The following is a 22,530-nucleotide window of genomic DNA, read 5'->3' on the forward strand; positions in this document are numbered from 1 at the left end:
TCTCATTTGTACGAAAAAAATTCTTCAATTCAATTCTTAATAAATTATTAATCAGAACAACGACATGCCATAATTTACCAGAAAAGACAACAAAATTTTAGCACGTGAAGAATGAAATGAAACAATTGGGGAAAAAAGTATATTTGTTTTCCAAAAATTTTTAGTTAAATTCATTGTGATTAATTATTTGTTTGAAGAAGCCACTCAAGGAGATGATCATGGACATGAAGAACATCGGGCTTGTCCTCGTTGCAAAAATTGAACAAAACAGCGTTGTTTTGTTTGACAAGCCCAATTTTCTACATTTCTGTGATTAATTATTATTTTTAATTTAAAGCTTATTGATTATTTTCCTCAAAAATTTCATAATTCTTATGATTTTTTTTATTCATTATTATTATTTTGTATGATAAATTCTCTCCAAGAAAGTCAATTATGAGTTACAGCATTTGGGGAGGGTCAAATCCAGCAATGGATGATTGACTTGCTTGGCTGCAAATAATTTAATAACCATAACCTTGTCATTTTCAAAACAAATTATTAAAACAGATTAAAATAATGTGTAAAACAACATTAATTTTAAGGTTAAAACTGACCTTCAGCATCTCAATATTGGCTCCATTCAGCTCTAAGAATATGCCTCTGGACAGACAGATCCTCGGACTGCTAAATTTTTGACGCTTTTGAGAGCTATCAACTTCGGCAACGTCTTTCCAGAGGAAAAACAGTCCTGGATGACACAAGAAGCAGAGTTTTGACTGCAGGCACCATTCCAGGGTCAAAAGACTCAAAGGAAGGGCTCGAAAGATCAAGTTTAAGTTGACTTAGGCGTAGAGGCCAATTTGGATACTTCTAAGGGAAGCTCCGTGTCCATCGACGGGACACAAGGGGGCGCGTCGAGACCAACTTGAGGTTGGGGAGCAGCACAAGCAGATTGGCCCACATTTTACTGAAGGTCTTTTTAATTGGGCACCCAATGGCCAGTTGCTCGAGCAGGGCCAGTTTTCCTAGTTTCGGAATAATTATAAATAAATGCAATGAAAAAAAAATAAAAACCAAAATTGATCAAAAAAATTTACATTCAAACTCAAACAGTTCCAAATTATTTTCAGGTCAGAGTTTCACAATAAAAAAAAAATGATAATATATATCAAGGTTTGTGTTTAAAATTTAATTGTCTTGAGTGTATGTACAAGTGCGGTGGTAAAAGATGACTTAATGACCTACTTATTTATATTAGCGAGTGTTTCCTTTTTCCTAGACACTTGTAAAATTTAGCAAGATAGTAGAGGGTCATGTTTTATGACATAATAACAACTATTAAAGAATTAGGTACGTAAAATAAAGCTCTTTTTCCAAGTTTTTTTTTTTTTTTACTTCATGCAATAGTTCAAATAGCCTTGTTCTGGCAGGAAAATTTATTATGATTTTGTTCTTGGAAAGTTTTGTTTAAAAAAAAAAAAATTATGCAAAATTTAGAGAGGGGAAAATAATTAATTATGACTGATACTAATTGGAATTATTGTGCTTTTTGGCTTCAAAAAGCTTTTGAATTGCAGAAAATTTTGGTCCGTTATAAAAATCCACAAAATTTCATCATTAAAAATAAAATTTTTTTGGCGATTTGATTAAAAGGTTCTTTATTACTTAACATTAATTATTTCTGATAAGCCAATACTAAATTCCTGGTGCTATATATTGTGTAAACTTTTTTATTCAATATTTTGCCATACCTCACAATAATCTTTGTCTTGTACATACATTGGAGCCATAAAATTGAAACAACTCAAGCTTTTTTACAGCCAGATTTCTTGCACCAACATGGCCAATATCGAGTCACGCGTTTTACAATCACTTGCCGGCACCCCACCTTTAATAGCCCTACAGTTTTAGTCAGCAATTTTTTTACAGGCTAAATATTATTTTAATTTTTAAATTCTAATTTAAATAATTATTATTCCGAGTAAGCAAATCATTACAAAATCCAAGTTTATGCTATTTACGGCCGTGGCAAAAAGTATGAATTTGCATGCAGTATTTTTTCGTTGGGTTATCTTTGAATAAACAAATCTACGGGGACGCGTGGAAAAATGTCGTCGCAGGTGCGGGCGCGTGCGACAGAGATTTGGTAACTCGCGGCCTGTTCAAATAAAAATCTGCACGCCGCTCATTTCTATATGATGCGCTGCAATAAAGGCGGCAAACATCATCGCAATGCTTTAATAAAAATTAATTATCCTCGGCTGAGGCGATAAACGCGGTCGCCGGATTGCTTAATAAGGAGCTCGCGAATTCGCCAGCCTCACACATCACGCACCCACGACGCAGGTAAGATAACTTCTGACCACAAAGGCTATATTAAATATTATTTCCATAACACGCCGGTGTTTCCTTTCCTTCCGACTCTAGACTTCATATAAACAGAAGTTTTTGCACAATATCTCGCACTAGTCAGAAATGAATAAGCTTTACTTGTGCATTGCGCTTCTCTTGCCGGCGATTCTGGCCAGCCCTGTGCAGCAGGAGCCGTTTGAGGAGCACAATGACGAGGCGCACGCGGCCGTCATCAGAGGAATCAGAACGCAGAGTATTGGAAAACCAGACCTCAATGTTGGTAAGTCGCTGTTCAATTTTCTTTTTCCTTTCTATTTGTATGTCAATGTTTTTTTCGAAAAATTTTTAACATTTGAGGGAGGCTTTTCGTTGATAAAATTTTAAATGAAAATAATAAAATTTAAAAAAATTTGTTAATTAATAATTTAAACTTTGAATAATCCATTTCTGAAAATTACGTAATAAGTCTGTAAATGGGATTGACTCAAAATATGAGTGGAGCAGGACTCAAATTCAAAGAAAATAATTTTCTATGGCAAATTTCCCTTACAGAATCGCCGAGCAATCTGTACAAAACAACCTGAATTTAATGTTTGATTAAATGCAATTTCTAGGATTAAAACTGATTTGAAAACTTTTGAAATTGACCATTTTGAAACTTAACTTATTTTACTTGCGCCGTAACTATTAACTATTTTGTAAGTCAAAATTATTATTATATATTTTTTTATAGATTATTTTTTTTTTGGTAGTTTTCAAATTGTTTGAATCTGGTTTGAATTTGATCAAGGCTGCAGGTAGCTCAAATTTGTTGTGTTAAATTATTTTTAATTAATGTCCAAACGTTGATGTCCAATTAAAAAAAAAATATTTGATTTCAGGCGCAGCAGTAGACAATTGGCATCCCGATTCTGGGGTCAACCCTGAGGAGCTCGGCGCGTACCTGGAAGGTGACATTCTTACACTGCCCACTAATCAGGGAAGAAACGGAATCATTAGCACGAGCTATCGGTGGCCAAATGCCGAGATTTACTACTCCATTCAGGGCACCTTTGGTTGGGACTATAATTTTAAATTGACCACAAATTTTTCAATCGGCATTTTTTTTTGCAGACGCGAATCAACTTAACTTGATCCAACAAGCAATAAACGCGTACCACGCCAACACATGCATCAGGTTCAAACCTTACAACGGCACCCAGCGCGACCACCTGATCATCAAGAGCGACAATACAGGGTGCTGGGCGACGGTCGGAAGGATCGGCGGCGCTCAGTACGTCAATTTGCAGATTCCCGGCTGCGTGACAATGGTGTGAAAATAAGAATTTGATCAGTTTACGCCGGACAAAATAAAATGAATTTTCATATTAGGTTGGAACGGCTATCCACGAGTTGATGCACACCGTTGGCTTTTTCCACGAGCACTCGCGCACAGACAGGGACACTTACGTGAACATTTTGTGGCAGAATATCCAATCAGGCGAGTGATCAATCTTTTACAAAAAACAGAATAATTTGTGAAACGAAAAAAAATTGAAAAAAATTTACAACTTGACAGGAACCGAGTCCAACTTTAATATTCGGAGTTCAACAGCGTTTGGGGTGGCTTATGACTACGGCAGTGTGATGCACTATTCGGCAAAGTCTTTCTCCTCAAATGGAAACCCAACAATCGAGCCAAAGGTGCGATTTTCATTAACTATAGTTAATGAATTATTTAATCAATTATTTCAATCGAAGAAAATCTCGCAGAGATGATCATTGAAATGGGCTTTTTCTCGTTACAAAAATTGTTTTTATTCGAAGATAAAACGGCTCTACCAGTTTTGGTCACGGTTTGCGACCCTATTTCATGAGCAAGAAGAATATAAAAAAAATCGGAAAAATTGAAAAAAAAAAACACCACATTTATCTGAAAACTAAACACATATAATTACCAACCTATTCGTGACCAAAACTGGTAGAGCCATTTGTTTTTTATTTAAAAAAATTTTCGCATCGAGGAAAATCCCAATCTCTTCGTTACTTAAATTATTGCGTTTTAATTTATTTTCCTTTCCTATAGTTTGCAACCACCACCTACCTCGGCCAACGCTATGGATTCAGCCAGTCCGACATTAGAAAAATTAACGCTATGTACAATTGCCAGGTTTGAGCAAACTTGATCTGTCTCGTTTTCAGAAATAAAAAAAAACAGTAATTTTAAGTTAATGCATGCAAGAACTGCTATGCGTTTCATTTCTGTAGTCCTCATTAGTTTGTTTCAATTGGGACAAGTTTTTGAATCACATGAAATTTAACTGAGCTAGTAGTTCAAGGCGAATGTCTCAATCATTCAGAGGCTCTTTTAAAATTGGATCAAGATCTAATATGATTAATATATGACCCACTGATCTTTTTAAAAAGTTTTTATCATATGCTGAGCACACTTTCGTTATCAAGTTCAAATCTCACGCCGGAGAATATATAAAGATCTTGATGATATAGAGGGAGTTATTAAGTTATTAAACAAGATCTGAACAGGCACAAGGAAATGTCAATCACATTGACAAAGGGTGCCTTTGTGGCCCATTTATTGGTTCTCAGTCAGGCTGTGCCATTATTATTTGATTTAAAGTTGCACAGCAATGAAGTGGACAGGCTGCGAGAGATGAGTTGGAACATCAGCCAAGGGCAGCAGGACTACACAATTGGTATGTTTAAATTAAATAAATTAATTAATTTGAATACAGTAGGTGAGCCTCTCTACTTGCTTTAAGTATTTTCAAGAGTTTTTTTTCTTTAGAAATATATATTTCATTTCAGGTAAATTAGTTTCCAACTGGACTAGCAAATCTGACGTTTATCCAGAGGAAATGGGCTCTTACCACGAGGGAGACATTCTGTATTACAACAACAGCCAAGCTATTGAGGGCAAAAATGGGATCATTGGCGAAAACTTCCGCTGGCCGGGCGGTGTGGTTTACTACGAAATCTCAAAGAGATTCTGTAAAAGAATAATACAAAAAGTAAAATTTTTCAAAACTTTCATTTAAAAAGCACGAAATTCTCGGAGGCAAATTACAAAGGCAATGAACGAATATCACACTCGCACTTGCATCCGCTTCAAAAAGTACACCGGCGTCCAGAGGGACTTTGTTTTTATTGGAAATGAGAAAAGTGGATGCTGGGCCGCCGTGGGTAGAACTGGAGGCCCTCAATACATGAACTTGCAGACGCCTGGATGCGTCACACTGGTAAAAATGATAATTTTGTGCATTACGGTTTATTGAATTTTCTAATAGCTGGGGACGGTGATTCACGAGCTGATGCACGTTGTTGGATTCTGGCATGAACAATCACGGTTGGACCGAGACAGCCACGTTAAAATTTTGTGGAATAACGTACGAGACGGTATGTTGCGTTTGCAATGCCACTATAGTCAAAATAAAATACATCTTTGTCGGCACAATAGCAAATAGGCACAACTTTAACAAGGCTCGATCAACTTCTTTCGGCGTTCCATATGATTATTCAAGTGTGATGCATTATTCGGCGTCGGCTTTTTCAAAAAATGGTCGGCCAACAATTTTACCAAAGGTATATAATTTGCTCTATAGTAATTGTTTAAAATTTAAAAATATAAAACGAATTTTCATCTTTCCAGCAATCAGGAGTGACCTTAGCACAACGACATCATCTTAGCCAAAGAGACGTAGAAAAGATTAATGCCATGTACAAATGCCGAAATAAAATTTAGTTACACAAAATTATTTCCTTTCTTACCTGATGAGCTGTGGGAGAATGGTGGGGAAATGTTTAATTTCCTTGCAAGGAATGTAGAAATAAATCATTCAAAAAGCTCTTGCAAGTTTCCGAATTTGGCGAGGTCAATGATTTCTGGGAATGAATTCAAGGATGCTCTTGCAACCATCATTCCGTGTGTCGTTGAGGGTCACCAGTCTTACGCAGCGAGACCGAAGCAGGTTCCAGATGGTGTGCTTATCAGACCTTTGCAAGTGGGAGATGAGTTTGAGATCAAAGACTCTGAGGTTAGGATTGATCACACCCTCGAAGAACTTCAAGGGGAAGCAATTTTCTTCGTCATCTTCAACCATGTATTTGATCAGGCTTGTCACAGCTATCAAACATAAAACAAATCAGCACATTTAATTAAAGATAAATAATGTTGGGTCTCTTACGCAAATTAGCAAATTTGTGGTGATCAGTTTCTGGAGTGTTGGCAATTTTCTCAATGCACAGGGTCTTCAGGCTTTTGAGTTGCACGACGGGCCTCTTTCACTTTGATGAGCATCTCATCATTCTCATCCCGCAGCCTTTGGAATGTATATGAAATTATTATATAAAATAGTAATAATTATTAATAGTTGACTATATAAATCATTATGCTACACTATGTTGATGCAAAACTTTGAATAAATTTTTTATAACAGAATTATTTACACAAAATATAAATTTTCTTTTACAAAAAAAACCTTTTTAATTTGATAAAGTTAAAAGAGGCGTACGGAAACATGTTTATGATATTTTCATTTTTATCCTAAAGTTTCATAAAACCTCTAAAATTAATGATAAAAAACATAAAACAAAATGTTTTTGATACAAAATTATGAGCCATGTTACATAATGTTTTTATTACAGCAAAATATTACCTGTCAGCGCCGTTATCCTCGAGCAGAGTAGCAGACCAACAAGCCTATGTAACCAATTCGTCCAGAGCCACTACAGGCACAGGCATAAAAGAAGGTCACCAAAATCCAAATCAAGGCCTCAATCTGTGAGAACGAGAAGATTTACGAGAAGATTATACATACATAATTATAATGTTTCAAATCTGTCTGTACGTCTTACATCACAAATTCCATTTTTCAGCTTTACCCGGCGTACGGGCCGCTTTAATCGCAATCCTTCAAGCAGATCAGCAAATATGTGCCCTTTTTGTTTTGCGACTCAACTTTCGTTCGCCAGGGGATCACGAATGCTGAAGGGGTTGTTTTTCCGCTGCGATTAGCCCCGGAAAAGCGCAAATGATCTCGAAGCGTGGTGCGACTCTTTGCGTTGAGCACTGCTGGAATGCTGCTGCTGACAGCTGCGGCGAATCAGACACAAGCAAATAGCAACAAGTAGTGGCAACCTTGAGAGTAGCGAATTCCTCTCCACAGTCTTTTCATTCACAACTTTCTCATTGGCTTATGCCTCACTAACTGCGTGGGCGCGAAATTTCAAAGTAATATCAAGAAATTTTTTCGAAAGGAATCAACTCATGCATTGATGTAAATTAAATTGTAAAACTAATAAATACACTATTTACAATCTTAATGAAATTAAACTCGGATAATTCAAATTCTCTTTTGAATGGAAAATAGATATTGCTATTTGCAACTGATATAAAAAGTAATATAAATTCCAAACTTCCTTAAAATGATTATAGTGAATTGTCAATGAAAATGTTGTCGAATAAGCGTTTAATATTAAACTCATTTTTTTTATCCCAATTTATTTAAAATTTGCTTACAATTTGAAAGCAATAAAATACTTACATATTATATAGTACCGATAGTATAGGTTCATTTTATTATTTCATTAAATCTCAACAAATCTTTAATTACACACAATGTTTTGTTGTATATTTAAATACTCATTCCCATTTTCCTCTGATTTTAATTGCCTTTGTTTCTTTTTTATTGATAGGCAATCATCTTATTATGCAATTAGTATTATTAAAAAAACTTATTGAAACTCAGTAATTTTATACCACCGATATCAAGAAATGCCAATTTTCATTCATGCAATTCGTTCAAGTAGTTGGTGCAGTTGACTGACGACCCTTGTGACTCGGTCTTCAGCAACTTGATCTTCCGAAAGATCAATTGCGTCTGGTTTAGCCCTCCTGAGAAGCTCTGTTGTTGTGTCGAGCCTCTCATCAGCCACAGCCTCTAAAAGGGCATCTACCTGGGCAGCAGGCAAATGTCTGATGGCCACTGCAAGACCCTCAGGGCCCAGTTGCTGCATCAGGGCACGGAATGCACTCTGCTGGCGGTCAAGGTCTTCCACCAGGTCAGACAACACCTGGTCCACATTGCCTTTCTGCAAAGACTCTTGCAGTACCTTTTAGAAATTCCATAAGTTTATTCAGAAGTGGATTTTAAAAAGTGAGGGCTTTTACAGAAAGGTCCTCTTTATTGAGCATCCCAACGAGGCCCTGTAGATGGTCGTCGGTCTGCACGATCGACCTGAGCTTCAGGACAAGTTGCTGGTCGGTGCGCTCGTGTAGAATGAACATGACTGCAATCTGCTCCAGCGAGTTGATAGCATTGTTCAGGCTGTTGGTGATGCTGCAGGACCGTTCTTTGTGCCGCGCAGCCTCTTCTCGATTGTATTCCACAACCCTTTCAAGCGCTTGTACCTTTCAAAATATTGTTTGGAGTTTTTCTTAACTATATTTAAATATTAATTTGACTTAATCCGTAGTGGACTAATTATGGCAATTTCATTTTTCAACAACACTTATCGATTACTTTATTATTTTCATATTTTAAATGAAAAATAATAAAATCTTATTTTCACCTGATGCTCAAGCACAAGGTTTTTTTGCACAAGTTCCTGCACAACAGGGTCCTCGCTCTGCGGGTAGCGGGTGGACACCCTGAGCTGCTTTAGCGTCTGGTTTTCATTGACCAGCTTCTCAAGTAGGATCTGCGTGAGGAACTTCCTGTTGCGTGCTAATTCATGGTGCAAAAGGTTCTTTTCGTTTTTGACCTTTTTCAGCTGCTGCACCACCAATTCCAGTTCATCTAGCTTCTCTTGCTTCTCTACCTATAAATTGATCGATTTTAATAAATCTGATATATTATAATATAAAACAAATACTACTGACGAGTCTTTTCTCTACATCTTGTAAGTGGTGCGCCAGCTTGACCATTTGGCCAGGAAGGCGCCATTTGGCCTCGCCCAAAAACCTCCACACATGCATGGTGGAGCGCCTTGCCACCTCCTGAGCGGCACTCTCTCCACTTGCTTCGGTCCTTATTTGTGAGGAAACTTCTGGGAGTTGATAAGACAATGCTGGAGTGTCTGGAGAGAATTCCCAGATGTGCAAGTTGGAAGCGGTCAACGGTCTTTTCTTGCTCCAACATGCAAGCAGAGATCGCTTTCCAAATCTGAAAAATCATTATTTGAATTTCATCCCACTAAAATTTAGTCTAGATTCAATTTACTTATCCTCTTTCTCCAGGTTTTTATACATTTTGGCAAACTTCTTCTCAACTTTTTCCAGGCTTTTAACTTCTGTCTCGCATACCCTGAATTAATTTACTTTTAAATTTACTTTTCTTACCAAAATAAATTTCAAAAAGAGTACCTTAATTTCTGTTGGATACAGCCAATTTGGAACTTGATTAGGTCAATGTACTGATTTATAGCTGAAGTTTCCGCAATTTTGGGCCAAGGGGCACCAAGGTGAGGCTTCACTTTTTCCTGCGATTCCACTCTCAGACTGGACATTCGAATCTGCAGCAGCAGATGGTCTTCAAACTGTAAATTAAAAAATTAAAATGAGATGAAATTCAATAGCGGGTTTTATCACCTTTAAATTTATGCCAATCAACTCTTGCAAGAGTTGTTGCGAGTTGTCCCAAACGTTGGAAGTGTCCCAAGTGGGACAGTCGTTGTCGATGGACTTCCACAGCGCCTTGTACTCGATGACAAGAAAGTTCATGGCCAGCCATGTCACCAGGGTCTCCTCGTACCTGCCCTTGAGCACCTTCAGACGAACCAGCTGCGGATTCAGCGTGTCCAGGGCGCATATGATCGGCCCCGAGATTTCTTCCCTCAGCACCTGCAATATCTGCTGCTGCGAAATGTCTTCCTTCTTGAGCAGGTCTCTCGCAGATATTCTGTAAAAATTTACAATTTGTTTTTCACATAAAATTACAACGGAAAAAAATCATATGACTAGAGCTTGCAATAATAATACCGTGCAACAAAATTACGCCCAATTACCGACTCCAGCTTGGACTGAAGAGTGTCCAAGTCAAATTTTTGCATCTGTAAATTACTGGATATCCTATGCACCATATTTTCTTCTAAACAAAAAAACAAGAATTGCTTTAAATTTTGATATGTACAACAATTAACAACTCTAAGAATTCCTCAGCAGTGTTGCGCTGAGTACGTGGATTCAAATTTCATTCTATTGGTTCTATTGTCGAAGCAGAGGCATTGAAAAGTCTGTAAAAACTGGTTAAAACAATGGAATTTGATAATTCCAAAAGGTCATGAGTCGTCGGTCTATTTTCAGCTGTCTTTCCACTTTTCTTGTCTGCTCTCTCTGCAGGTTTCGTCAGCTTCAGCAGTGCAGGAAAATGGAACTACATAAATGCGGAATTTGTGTGATACGTACCGATACGTACATAATTGAATAATATAAATAGAATACATAGAAGTATGTACATATATCATAGATTCTTAATAAACCCATGACATAAATATGTACACAACACAGAATAACAAAAGGAAAAAGGAATTCAAGAACTAAATATATGAGCATGAATTAAGACAGAGCGCACATACGTGAGCAGCTGGAGCCAGCAATAGAAAAAAAGACGAAAATAAATAACATTCCAGAACATTCATACACCACCTAGCGGTGGGAAAGAGAAGAATACATTGGGATGGGACTGAGTTTCCCACATATTGCGCTCCTTTGATTTTCTATAAAATAATGAGGGGAGACGGGGGACAAGGAATTGTAGAATCATGGGAAACGAAGAAAGGCGGATACCCACAATGTTAAGCTGGTACAATGTAATCAAATGGGAGCTGGTACCTAGCCCCGCCCTTATTCGTATCCCATATAGTTCTACTATCTAAGGAGAAATTATCAGAGAGTTAAATAACCTATTTTACTCTCCTCACTACCATCTCTCTCTATGGGGGACACAGGAGGGAAGCAGGCTTGGGCCATCCATGAAAAAAAAATATTGATTTTCTGGCAGCATTAATTATATCTAAGCCACTATCTATACATACCTATCAAGATTTATTGAAATTAGATCCTAAGTTACATAATAATTTAATTATCGACGCTAAAACTGAATGCTATAAAATTGTCAACGCGAGAACTACATAAATGAAAAATTCGCAACAACAATTTAAACGACTGTTCGGGGGGCGCGGTTAGTCGTGATGACGTCACGTGAAATCGTAAGAATTCAGGGCTTCTAATTGGCTAATCCCGAATCCATGCCTGTTCATCATATTCATCATAACGCTTTTTCTTATTTCTGATTGTTGCTTCTTGCGAACTCAAATTTCAAATCTTCGATACATTCGCTTCACGAGTTCTCAGCCGATAAACATTAAAATCTCGATTTTGAATCTAAAATCTATTAGTCCAGCCCTATAAAAGTCATGGCCAATTTTGTGGAGCAGTTGGACATCCCGGACTTTGTGAGCGATCGCGGCGAAGAGGCCCTTAAGTACAGCCCGAGGGTGAACGTCCACTTTGGGACCGCCGCGATCAAAACTCATCTAAATCAGGCGTCCCAATACCTGATCTTGCTTCTCAACGGGGAACAAGTCAACTTTAAAGAGCGTAAGAATTTTCAATTCATTTATTTATATAGAAAATCGCAAAGCCTTAATGAAGATAAAAAAAATTCAAAAAATTTATGTATGTACTTTCCTCAGGCCAAGATACCATCCCTCTCAAGGTGTACCATTTGAGCCGCAGATTGCTCGGGAACCCTGGCAGCGTGATTAGGCGGGTCACATTTACGCCTCAGGATGGTCCGCTCAACTATGACTATCTCCCGCAAGAACAACGAGAAGCCATCAGGAGAAACCCCTCTGATGGAAAGCTGTACGCCCTGTTCATCGTCGCCGTCACTAACGGCATCAAATACGACGGGGCTTTAAGTAAATTTTTTTATCGCTAATTATCTTGTATTAATTAAACCTTATAAATCTCAGGTCTGGAGGCTCTCTCTGACCTGATACGCTATGAGCAGGAACGCAGAGCCGCGTTGCAGGCTTAGTTCTCCTACACATCCAAAGTCCGACGAAGCCCAACAAAAGCCTCTATAACAAAAAGCCGTTTTTACCGCCTGATTCTTCGAAGTACAAAAGCCCAAACCTCATATCCGTAGCTGACGAAGAGTGACCTGCAGATGCAGACACCAAAACAGCAGACCTTGAAATACACTTTTATTCTGCAAAGTTCAATTTAAACCAATATGCTTATATTCATTCAATGTCTTATCTCTCGATTCCTATATGACCTCAAAAATATAAATTTAATAATTCTTTGAGAAAATAAGTGTTTCGTTTGTGCCATACACTGGCTATGATTGATTGAGATTGAGAGACATGCTGGATATCTAAATTTTGATTCAGCCAAATATTCTGCAATGAGTGGCGACTCTGAACAAAGTGAGAGCACTCCTAAGAGGGGTCTAATACCTCCACCCCTTGACGCTGCCAAGACACCAAACGACCAGCCGGTGGTCTTGGATGATGAATTCAGTCCAATCGAGCTCTTTCCCTATTCGCACAAACGCAATCGGCACCGATTGTCCTGTGGGACTACAATGCCATTCAGAAAGCATACGGGATTAGTATGGAATGAATTCATAGAGAATGGAGCAAATTTTTTAAAATTATTATTTAATCTTACAGTCCGAAGATCCAGACAGCTGTGGAAAATTTCCTTCGCCACCTGAAATGATACCTTCGAAAAGGAGGACTCCTTCGCCCACATTCGATGAAAATGCCCTCCTCCGGAGAAAAGCAGTCAAGAGGGCCTCAGTGTTCTCCAACAACACGTTAAAGATTTGCAAGAACTGAGTTTTATGATATTAAATCGCAAACTTCACAGGGTCAGAGGCAAACCCTGCTCTTTTCTGCCACCATGCCCAAGAAAATCCAATACTTTGCCAGGTCAGCTTTGGTAAAGCCTCTGTCACCATAAATGTGGGCAGAGCAGGTGCCGCCTCTTTGAATGTCATACAGGCAAGTTTTTCTTATAAATATTTTAGTCTCAAAGTTTTATAATCAACGACTTTTAGGAGGTTGAATATGTGAAGCAGGAAGCCAAAATCGTGTTCTGCTCAAGTGTCTGCAGAAAACACCGCCACCGGTGTTGATTTTTGCCGAGAAGAAATAGGATGTGGACGCAATCCACGAGTACCTGTTGCTCAAAGGTGTTGAAGCTGTGGCTATCCACGGTGGAAAAGGTTTTGTAAATCAATTTTTTATAGGAAAGATTGTGCTAATAAATAAAATTTTAGACCAAGAGGAAAGGTCGAGATCAGTGGACGCATTCAGAAAGGGTAGCAAGGACGTGCTGGTGGCAACAGACTTTGCCTCAAAGGGTCTCAACTTTGCGGATGTTCAACACGTTATCAACATGCCAGATGACGTTGAAAATTATGGTTAGCTTGCGACTATGAAAACCTCCGCTCTTACAATTATCTTCTTCCACAGTCTACAGAATTGGTCGTACAGGCAGATCGGACAAAACTGGCATTGCCACGACCTTCATCAATAAGTCGAATGACGAGTCCGTCCTTCTTGATCTCAAGCACTTCTTAATCGAGGCCAAGCAAAGGGTGCCCTTGTTCCTGGCTACGATGCAGTCTGAGAATGAAAAGTACCTGGATCTTGGAGGTGAAATTCTTGATATATTAAATTTTTGTCTTTTCTAAAAATCTTTTTATTCGATTTTAGATGAATGTGGCTGCAGCTACTGCGGAGGTCTAGGCCACAGGATCACAAACTGCCCCAAACTGGAGGCCATCCAGAGCAAGCAGGCATCCAACATTGGACGAAGAGATTATTTGGCCAACACTGCTGCAGATTACTAATTTTTTTCTCTTTGAGTTCTTATTTTCCTAAGTATCTTGTAAGTCAAAACGCGAAACAAATAAACTGCAGTAATTTACTTTAATTCATGTCTGTTACTATTTTTTTCATATTATCTAATTATTGATCCTTGTTAGTCTAATTTGTCTGGGACGACTAATCTCCTACATAAACAAAATCAACCCTATTTTTATCCAGCAGCTACTGCACTTGTTCCACAATATCCTCATTATACTCTTGCAAATTTCTAGATAGGCTTGACTCATCGCTCCTAACTAAGTTCCTGCACGTGTAAAATGCGCGCCTATTCAAATATTTTGGGAGTAGTGTCTTTACCCGCCTCGTCCCCTAGTGGTGGCGTGAGTGATCAGTGATATTTTGATTCTGTAAAATTTTGACTCAAGAAATTTTGACTGTTTCTCTCGCAGTTTGTTTTGATTATAATTGTACAAAATTGCTCCGAACCCAGAGGCCGTTGTTGATTTGATATTTGGGAACCCGATTATCTACGTCGGTTGTGTGTGATATGATTCTCAGCACCTCTCAGTTACTCTGCTGGGTTCTTCAAAATAATTTTTGCAGGTACGATACACAAAAAGACGCAGTTTTTATGGTGCCACCGTTTTTATCATGAATTCATAACACCTTCAATCATCGTTTTTCAGGGTCCATGCAATTCTGCATCTAACACGTTGAAGTGTTTATGTATTGGATCAGGAACATTTTGCATAAAATATGGCTTTTGTATAAGTAAACCCAAGGTGTTATCTCTTCTCATAAAAACATGGACGGGTTTCAAAGGAAAAGGCTCAACATCAGACCTTACAAAGCTCGTGAGTTTGAATTAATTTGTTTTTTCTTCAAGCACATGATTATTCTCAGTTATGATTCTTTATATTTTTATTTACAAAATTCCAGCTCCTGCCCATTGCAGTGGAGGCGGAGGTGGCAGCGCAGTTGTGGCAAACACTGGCTTTGGTAGATTGAGAGACACGCTGGATCTAAATCTTGATTCAGCCAATTCTGCAACGAGCTGCGACTCTGGACAAAGTGAGAGCACTCCTAAGAGGGGTGTACCTCCACCCCTTGATGCTGCCAAGACGCCAAACAACCAGCCGGTGGTTTTGGATGATGAATTCAGTCCAATCGAGCTTTTTCCCTATTCACAAACGCAATCGGCACCGATTGTCCTGTGGGACTACAATGCCGTTCAGAAATCCAACAGGATTAGTGAGTTATGAATTCATAGAGCGGAGCAAATTTTGAAGTAATTAATTTTTAATCTTACAGTCCGAAGATCGAGACAGAGCTGTGGAAAATTTCCTTCGCCACCTGAAATGAAACCTTCGAAAAGGAGGACACCTTCGCCCACATTCGATGACTGCCCTCCTCCGAAGAAACCTAGTCAAGAGGGCCTTAGTGTTCTCCAGCAACACGTTAAAGATTTGCAAGAATTGAGTTCTAGTGGTAAGAGTAGGTTTATAACGTAAAATACTAAAGAAGCAAGCCAATGAGTTTCTTTTTTTACATTTAGTTCCTTAATTTTTATATTGAGATATTCCTATTAAATGATTTTCATTTTTCCCTTAGATGAGGAAAATGAGCGTGAGCAAGATGCTTTGAAGGAAACCGAAGAAGAAATGCTCAACAGTTCAATTCATCAGTCTCTGCACATATCGGACAAATTTGATCGCAGTATGGCGTCCCCAGATCCCTTTGACTCGGCTGGGGATGATGAAAACTTCCAAGTGGCACCAGAGCCTTCAACCAAAGAGCTTCTTTGCTATCCCTCCAAGCCAGAAATTGTGCCCCCTAAGCCGAAGGAGGTGCAAATCAGTCCTCAGGAAAGCTCCTTTGAAATTGACGACTCGTTTGCCGAGTGTCTCATTGCATGCACTGAAAAGGTGGAGTCTGAGGTGAGACTCAGCCAGCAGTTGCAAAATACAGCAGCTCCTCCTCCGTCACCACCATCTGCCCCTGCCACCAATGAGAAAAAAGCACCCTCAATTGTCCAAAATGGCTTGCAGAAGAGAAGGCTGAATGTGGTAGTTTCTCCTTCAAAGAAAGCGGTGGCCAGTCTTGCCAAGAAGCAGTCGGACGGCACCGAGTTTGAACCCAAGTGGAAGGAGAAAATCAAAAGTGCCACCTCCCCGTTGAACTCTTCGCTGAGAGCAAGTCAGAACGGTGACAAGAGCATCCACAGAAGTCTTTTCGTTTCTCCAGTCAGCACAATAAATCCTCCAGCCGAAAAGGTGCAGACACCTGATTTAGACAAGTCCATCGACCCTTTTGATGAAAGCTTCTTGGAGGAAATCGACGCCGTTGAAGCCTTTGCTTTGAGCCAATGCGCTGCCTCAGCTGATAAACCCAAAGCTCCTGCACCTGTGATTGAACCTCAGCCATCTTTGAAACTTCCTTTCCAACGGCAGCAAAGCACCTCCTCCATTCCTCCGCAGACTAAGACGGCCACAACTTTCACTCGGCACCTAAGCACCCCTTCCTTTCCGGCCAAGAACAACGTTGTTCCTCCCAAACCTAAACCCCCACCTGTCAGACTTCAAATAACCAACCTTCCAAGGCCGCAGGTCAATCGTCCTCAACCCGTAAAACCGCCAGTCCAAAATGTTGTGCCAAAACCCTCTTTTGCACCCAAGCCCATGAAAGTTGTGCCTTCAGCCATTCCGACACCGAGGAATGCTTTCACCTCAGCCAAGCCACCCGCCATCAACGCTTTGAAGAAATCACCTCTTGTGAGACACAAGTCAGCCGACCTGTCCAGCGCTTCCAGCAAACCAGTTGCAACTTCTCTCGGCAAGCTCGGTGGATCAACAATTGCACGACACAGATCTGCAGACTTTGGACAAGGTCAGACTTCAAGTGAGTTAAAAAGACTTAATTTGATTTTGGAATTAATTATATAAATTCTTTCAACAGCTAACAAATGCACAGAACTGGAAATAGAGCAGAAGAGGTTGGAGGCCAGGAAGAAATTGCAATTGCGCCAACTGATGTCCAATAAATGATTATATTTTTCTTATCTAGACTTAAAGATATAAATAATTTAAAAACTTCAAGTTTGGGATTTAAATTAAACATTTTCAAATACATTAAAATCATTCATTCAAGCCTTTATTCCAACAGCTGCACAAACTAAAGATCTTGTTTAATAATCATTTGACCCAAAATATGTTAATTATTAACAAGCTAACGTGCCATTTAAGTATAAAGTTGCTCATCGTTTCTGTTAACGTTGGATTTCTTCCTTTGATCGGAAACCCCAGTTAGCAATTTATAGGTACAAAAAATATATCGCCAAAAATTAAGCTGCCTTGGTCAAAAAGTGTAGATATAAGTACTAAAATTTTCTCCTGAAACGAAGTAAAAGTCCATAAAATATTTTAAGGCCACGTAGTTCAAGTCTTACATGATAAATTCATACATTATATTGTCAAATTCGACAAGATTCAATAAGGTTTTTTGCAATTTGTGCCGAGTATTATTCAACCAGCTGCAGTCTGTGCATATGCATAAATTTTCAAAAAATAAGTTATTCAACAGCTTGATGACTTCTGAGACTCGAGTGTCCTCCTTCACATGGGGTGCATGCTCATCATTTCCTCGCCCCAAGTGACGTCGAAGTTGCTGGCCGGTTCTGAGGGTGGACGGCAGCAGGGGAAAATGCACGACGGGGAGCCAAAGTGCTTGCGCAGCAGGTACATCACCCTCGGCTGGCAGACACACACCGTGAAGACCAGCACTCCTTGGGCCAACATGGCAAACACGTCGATGTAGAGCAGGGTGTCGTACTCGAGCTGGCTCATCAACTTGCAAAGCCAGGTGATGGTCAGGATTGCAAATAGCAGGATGAACATGTTGAAGCTGCATAAAAAATTTGCTTTTAGTTATAAATCGAGAAATATTCTTATCAAATCTAAGTTAGCCAAATTTGTTTTACGATTATCAGAGTTGATATCAGGGAAATTGTGATTAAATAGAATTTTGCATAATACACAAAGTAGAATCATTTTCATAAAAATCTGTTAAATTAGGGCTGCCTTTGTACTCACTTGTATTTCATTTTATTTTGAATGCGACCATAGGTTGTCATTCGCGCTATGGCTTGGGCAGTGGTTACGTAAAAGAATACGTTGACTAGGATGATGAATGCAATCGGAAGGAAGAACATTGAAAGTCCAAGAAAACCTGCAGATAAAATATATTATATTTTAGCAAAAATAACTAAAATTTTAGCAAAAAATTACCCAATTTTCTCTGCGAAATGGGAATGTCTGTGTTGCTCAGATCAAGGACAAAGTGGCAGAACAGGGCGATGGCGGCCATCGACAGTGTGCAGCCCCAAACGTAGAAAGAGTAGTAGCAGTACTTCCTCTTGTCTGTCACTCTCAAAAACACATTTCTCGACCTGAAAATCTCCCAAATTTGAATTGCAAGTCAAATCAAAGAGAAAACCAAGTACCTGAAAGTTTTCCAGATGTAATATCCCATGCTGTTGAGCCAGAAAAATGTCGAGAGAAGTCCGATGTGGAGGATAATGTCTGTGAAATCAACAAAAACATCAGTTTACATGATATGAGAATCTGCTGTTAAAAATACCGGCAGCAAGAAAGCTGACGTGCTCGCTGAAACCTCTGTAAAGCCTGACCAGGTCAGCAGCATAGACCACAATGAGGCTAATAGACAGACTGGTGATGAAGTTGCCGAGCAGGTCTCTCAACTGCGGCAGGATGAAGTAGATGATGGACGTAATCAGCAGCAGGATCATGTTGATGCCATGGAAGATTGGGTTCAGCATGTACAGAATCATGGTGCGCACCTCTGTCTCGACTTCAATCTACAAAAAAATACAACAAATGAATTTTGATAATTTTGAAATTATATCAATTATCCTGATTGATAAAAGTAAATTATTAGTCTTATATAAAAAACATATCAATCCAAATTTAAGATTTTTATGTGGCCATAATTTTTCTTCTTCTTATAATCAGGACAGTCACTGCATAAATAATTATTTTATTTTATTAACAGACTAATTTAGCAAAAGAACCGCACCTTCGGAGTGCAGACAACAGCCATCTGCGCCTCCAGACCTGTCTCGCCGATGTACTTCTCCATGCAGAAGAGGCGCGGCTCGTAGTCGTAGTGCCGCTCGCCAGGGTCTTTGTCAATGTAGTGGCGCAGCCAGCCACTCTCGAGCAGGACAAGTCTGTCCGGCGAGTCGGCGTAGTGAAAGATGGGCCACACTCTTGTCGAGTTGCACAGCGGCAGCGACGGCGCCTGCACGTTGAAGCCGCCCCGCGGGTGGATGTTGTTGCGCAGACCGTCCTCGGAGCTGAACACCGGCGCCCACTGCGACGTCTCGTTGTCCGGCATGCACTGGGCAGCGTGACTCGGCGTCGCCCGCATGATCGAGCCGATGTCACAGCATTTCTTCACCTTGCGAATTAAAAAATACATTAGTTTTCGAATAAATTTTAAAAACGTTCTGACAGTGATAATTTAGTTAGTATAATTTTTGGGTTAATTAAATTTTTACTAGAAAATATAATTAAAATTTAAATCCTGTGTTATTTTTTTTAAAAGATGGAGCAAAATAATGTCTAGATTGGATTTTGTAAATAATTTTATTTTTTACCTCTAGTGGAACAGACTGCTCGACCTCGGCGACCAGAGGCCCGGCCAGTAGGAAGGTCAGGAAAAGGGCCAACAACATGGTGATAGCCTAAATTGAGGACGGCCGTGGAGTGGACCGCGCGGTGATGTCACCAGGCCAGCAATTTTTGCTTCTTCCTCTTTGTCTCGCCGCCCACACACACACGCAGCTCGCCTCTTCTCCTTTCGATCCTTCACTCTCGACGGTTCATGGCCTCCGTATGAATCGAGTCAATCGAGCCCGGACAGTCAAGCGTCCGAGATGCTCAGGTCGAGGGTGCACGTCCGCGCGGGTGGAAAAATTCTAGCAAATGTTCCACGACGGCCTTTGTTTTGCCCACAGACTATTTACCATTTTTTAATGTTTGGTGGCAGCGCAGCAGCCGTCGAGAGACCAGACCAACTCCCCACTTCAGACCCCACTCATCCTGCCCACCTGGCTTCTCGTCTCGTGCAAGGCCAGCACAAAGCGGAGGTAACCCAGAAGTGGGTAATATGATGACTCAATACGCGCCCACTGCAGGCGGATAATAAAAATAAACGGATTACTTTGTTTCATTGTAAATCTAACGTTATGAGAGTTATGCTATGACAATTAAGATGTATTTGCATAATATAATATATAAAATGATTAGGCGGACAGAAGAGATTTCAATGCAAGAATCTTAAATCTATATTTCTCATGGACAGAGTAGGCAGTATATTAAAACTTCTGCTGATTATCTCAAAATATAGAGTTTTTGAGGAATCTAAACATAATAATTAAATAATTGTATTATAATAAATTAGTAATTTATCACTGGATCTGACTACATGCCCTTGAAAATCGTGCCCGAAAATAAGTGTTATTTAATTATTTTATTCAATTAGAATTTTTTTAATTCAATATGCAAGTTTTTTTTATAAGTAAATGTGATTTGAAATGCAATCTGACCTACAAAAAGGTGTGAAAAAGGCCAGCCCCGTCAGGATTGGAACCCGGCTTGGTATGGGCCCCGGGGATTAGTATTCTGCGCCCCGAGTCCTCCCGTGCAAGCTCTTACCCAACTGGGCTGGCCGGCGCGCCAACAAAGTACCGAAAAAAATTGGCTTATTAAGTGACAGGCCCAGGCCGAACAAGGTCTCGCATCACAACAATGAAATTTAATATTACTTTCATTGTTGTTTGAGCAACATTCACAATTTGCTCTAATTTTTGTGGTGCTTGATCGTTGGAGTCTAGTTTAAAATTCTTTTAATCGGTTGGATTTCAAATTTAATTCCAGCAAACCGCTTTACATAAATATTAATTAATGGTTTTGCAGAAAACACACTAATAGAGTCAAAATTGTGAGTAAATTGAATTCGGTTTGAAACTTTCGAAAAGAGTTTTTTAATTTTAATTAATTTTGAATAATACTTATGCTTTTAAAATGTTAGTTTTGAAAATTATAATCATTTAGAAAAAAATCTTTTTGACAATAATCAAAATGATTCCAACAACTTACAATATAGAATTGATTAAATTATGCAGCAAACCCAGTTGAAATTATTATCATTTTACAATTTTAGTACTTGAAATTAAATTTTTCTGTCAAAGCGAGTTCAAACGGATTTGAATACGCGCGGAGGCGACAGGGCCGGGTTTCTTCTCTGCCGCTGATTGTTATCTGCCTTCCTTGAATTAAAATACTAAAATATTAATAATAAAATATGCAAATGATTACGAGCCCTTGAAGATCGTGCCCGAAAATATGTGTTATTTAATTATTTTATTCAATTAGAATTTTTTTAATTCAATATGCAAGTTTTTTTTATAAGTAAATGTGATTTGAAATGCAATCTGACCTACAAAAAGGTGTGAAAAAGGCCAGCCCCGTCAGGATTGGAACCCGGCTTGGTATGGGCCCCGGGGATTAGTATTCTGCGCCCCGAGTCCTCCCGTGCAAGCTCTTACCCAACTGGGCTGGCCGGCGCGCCAACAAAGTACCGAAAAAAATTGGCTTATTAAGTGACAGGCCCAGGCCGAACAAGGTCACGCATCACAACAATGAAATTTAATATTACTTTCATTGTTGTTTGAGCAACATTCACAATTTGCTCTAATTTTTGTGATGCTTGATCGTTGGGGTCTCTAGTTTAAAATTCTTTTAATCGGTTGGATTTCAAATTTAATTCCAGAAAACCGCTTTACATAATTAATAATTAATGGTTGTGCAGAAAACACACTAATAAAGTCTAAATTGTAAGTAGTTTGAATTCGGTATAACTTATTAGCAATTACTAGGTTCATGGTAGGATCAGATTCTCTTTTTCCCGCCAAGAATAATTCAAATATTTGTAGTATTCGTGATAACACCTAAAACACTTCTTTTTTATTGAAGCTGCAATTTAAAATTGTTTTATTTTATTAATTTTTGTTGTTTATTTATATGGCAATATAAGTTAAAAATGAGCAATTTAATATAATATTTGCCTCACGTAGTAGCAAATCGCTTTCGCCATGCGCGATCCCACGAGATCTCCTTGCTACTATGGATATTAGAAGTTGGATTGGTTGAGACGCCATTTTTCGGTTTCAAGACCCCGGGTGGCCTGGCATCTTGAAACGGAAAAATGGCGTCTCGACCAATCCATTCCAGCTTCTAATGTCAATACTTACCACCGTTTGGCTCCTTGGAGTCC

At 39.1% G+C, this 22,530-nt stretch overlaps 6 protein-coding genes across 7 annotated transcripts; 4 read left to right on the forward strand and 2 right to left on the reverse strand.

Annotated features, from left to right (window-relative positions):
- Positions 1 to 2,221: 2,221 nt before the first annotated feature.
- LOC132194928 (uncharacterized) lies at positions 2,222 to 6,018 on the forward strand. The gene is made up of 13 exons (XM_059616527.1): positions 2,222 to 2,328; positions 2,410 to 2,614; positions 3,216 to 3,389; positions 3,448 to 3,644; positions 3,706 to 3,814; positions 3,893 to 4,017; positions 4,400 to 4,483; positions 4,556 to 4,577; positions 4,848 to 5,027; positions 5,140 to 5,322; positions 5,374 to 5,570; positions 5,619 to 5,727; positions 5,789 to 6,018. Exons 2-13 carry the CDS (start codon positions 2,458 to 2,460, stop codon positions 6,016 to 6,018), a joined length of 1,767 nt encoding a protein of 588 aa, XP_059472510.1. The 5' UTR covers positions 2,222 to 2,328; positions 2,410 to 2,457.
- Positions 6,019 to 7,882: 1,864 nt separating this feature from the next.
- LOC132194667 (uncharacterized) lies at positions 7,883 to 10,615 on the reverse strand. Its single transcript, XM_059616093.1, has 9 exons — positions 10,574 to 10,615; positions 10,310 to 10,418; positions 9,920 to 10,229; positions 9,695 to 9,867; positions 9,552 to 9,635; positions 9,212 to 9,494; positions 8,902 to 9,150; positions 8,501 to 8,740; positions 7,883 to 8,442 (listed from the first exon to the last, which is right to left on the reverse strand). Exons 2-9 carry the CDS (start codon positions 10,408 to 10,410, stop codon positions 8,119 to 8,121), a joined length of 1,764 nt encoding a protein of 587 aa, XP_059472076.1. The 5' UTR covers positions 10,411 to 10,418; positions 10,574 to 10,615; the 3' UTR covers positions 7,883 to 8,118.
- Positions 10,616 to 11,437: 822 nt separating this feature from the next.
- LOC132194668 (uncharacterized) lies at positions 11,438 to 12,906 on the forward strand. The gene is made up of 4 exons (XM_059616094.1): positions 11,438 to 11,538; positions 11,728 to 11,929; positions 12,025 to 12,252; positions 12,307 to 12,906. The coding sequence occupies exons 1-4, from the start codon at positions 11,521 to 11,523 to the stop codon at positions 12,369 to 12,371; spliced, it is 513 nt and encodes a 170-aa protein (XP_059472077.1). The 5' UTR covers positions 11,438 to 11,520; the 3' UTR covers positions 12,372 to 12,906.
- Positions 12,907 to 13,409: 503 nt separating this feature from the next.
- Positions 13,410 to 14,198, forward strand: LOC132194929 (ATP-dependent RNA helicase abstrakt-like). The gene is made up of 4 exons (XM_059616528.1): positions 13,410 to 13,568; positions 13,623 to 13,766; positions 13,819 to 14,001; positions 14,062 to 14,198. Exons 2-4 carry the CDS (start codon positions 13,742 to 13,744, stop codon positions 14,196 to 14,198), a joined length of 345 nt encoding a protein of 114 aa, XP_059472511.1. The 5' UTR covers positions 13,410 to 13,568; positions 13,623 to 13,741.
- A 355-nt stretch (positions 14,199 to 14,553) lies between these two features.
- On the forward strand, positions 14,554 to 17,326 carry LOC132194764 (serine/arginine repetitive matrix protein 1-like). 2 transcript variants are annotated; one of them, XM_059616252.1, is made up of 6 exons: positions 14,554 to 14,778; positions 14,862 to 15,029; positions 15,115 to 15,426; positions 15,487 to 15,663; positions 15,787 to 17,061; positions 17,131 to 17,326. In XM_059616252.1, the coding sequence occupies exons 2-6, from the start codon at positions 14,981 to 14,983 to the stop codon at positions 17,217 to 17,219; spliced, it is 1,902 nt and encodes a 633-aa protein (XP_059472235.1). In that variant the 5' UTR covers positions 14,554 to 14,778; positions 14,862 to 14,980; the 3' UTR covers positions 17,220 to 17,326. The 2 variants fall into 2 exon arrangements, with proteins under 2 accessions (XP_059472235.1, XP_059472234.1); XM_059616251.1 differs by having other exon boundaries at positions 14,555 to 14,778; positions 15,787 to 17,073; positions 17,131 to 17,323.
- On the reverse strand, positions 17,300 to 20,292 carry LOC132194765 (probable G-protein coupled receptor Mth-like 5). Its single transcript, XM_059616253.1, has 7 exons — positions 19,850 to 20,292; positions 19,267 to 19,650; positions 18,811 to 19,048; positions 18,674 to 18,752; positions 18,459 to 18,619; positions 18,264 to 18,399; positions 17,300 to 18,075 (listed from the first exon to the last, which is right to left on the reverse strand). The coding sequence occupies exons 1-7, from the start codon at positions 19,925 to 19,927 to the stop codon at positions 17,787 to 17,789; spliced, it is 1,365 nt and encodes a 454-aa protein (XP_059472236.1). The 5' UTR covers positions 19,928 to 20,292; the 3' UTR covers positions 17,300 to 17,786.
- Positions 20,293 to 22,530: the final 2,238 nt, after the last annotated feature.

This window comes from Neocloeon triangulifer, unplaced genomic scaffold, assembly GCF_031216515.1.
Source record: "Neocloeon triangulifer isolate White Clay Creek 2 clone unplaced genomic scaffold, ASM3121651v1 ptg000008l, whole genome shotgun sequence".
NCBI classification, from domain to species: Eukaryota; Metazoa; Arthropoda; class Insecta; order Ephemeroptera; family Baetidae; genus Neocloeon; species Neocloeon triangulifer.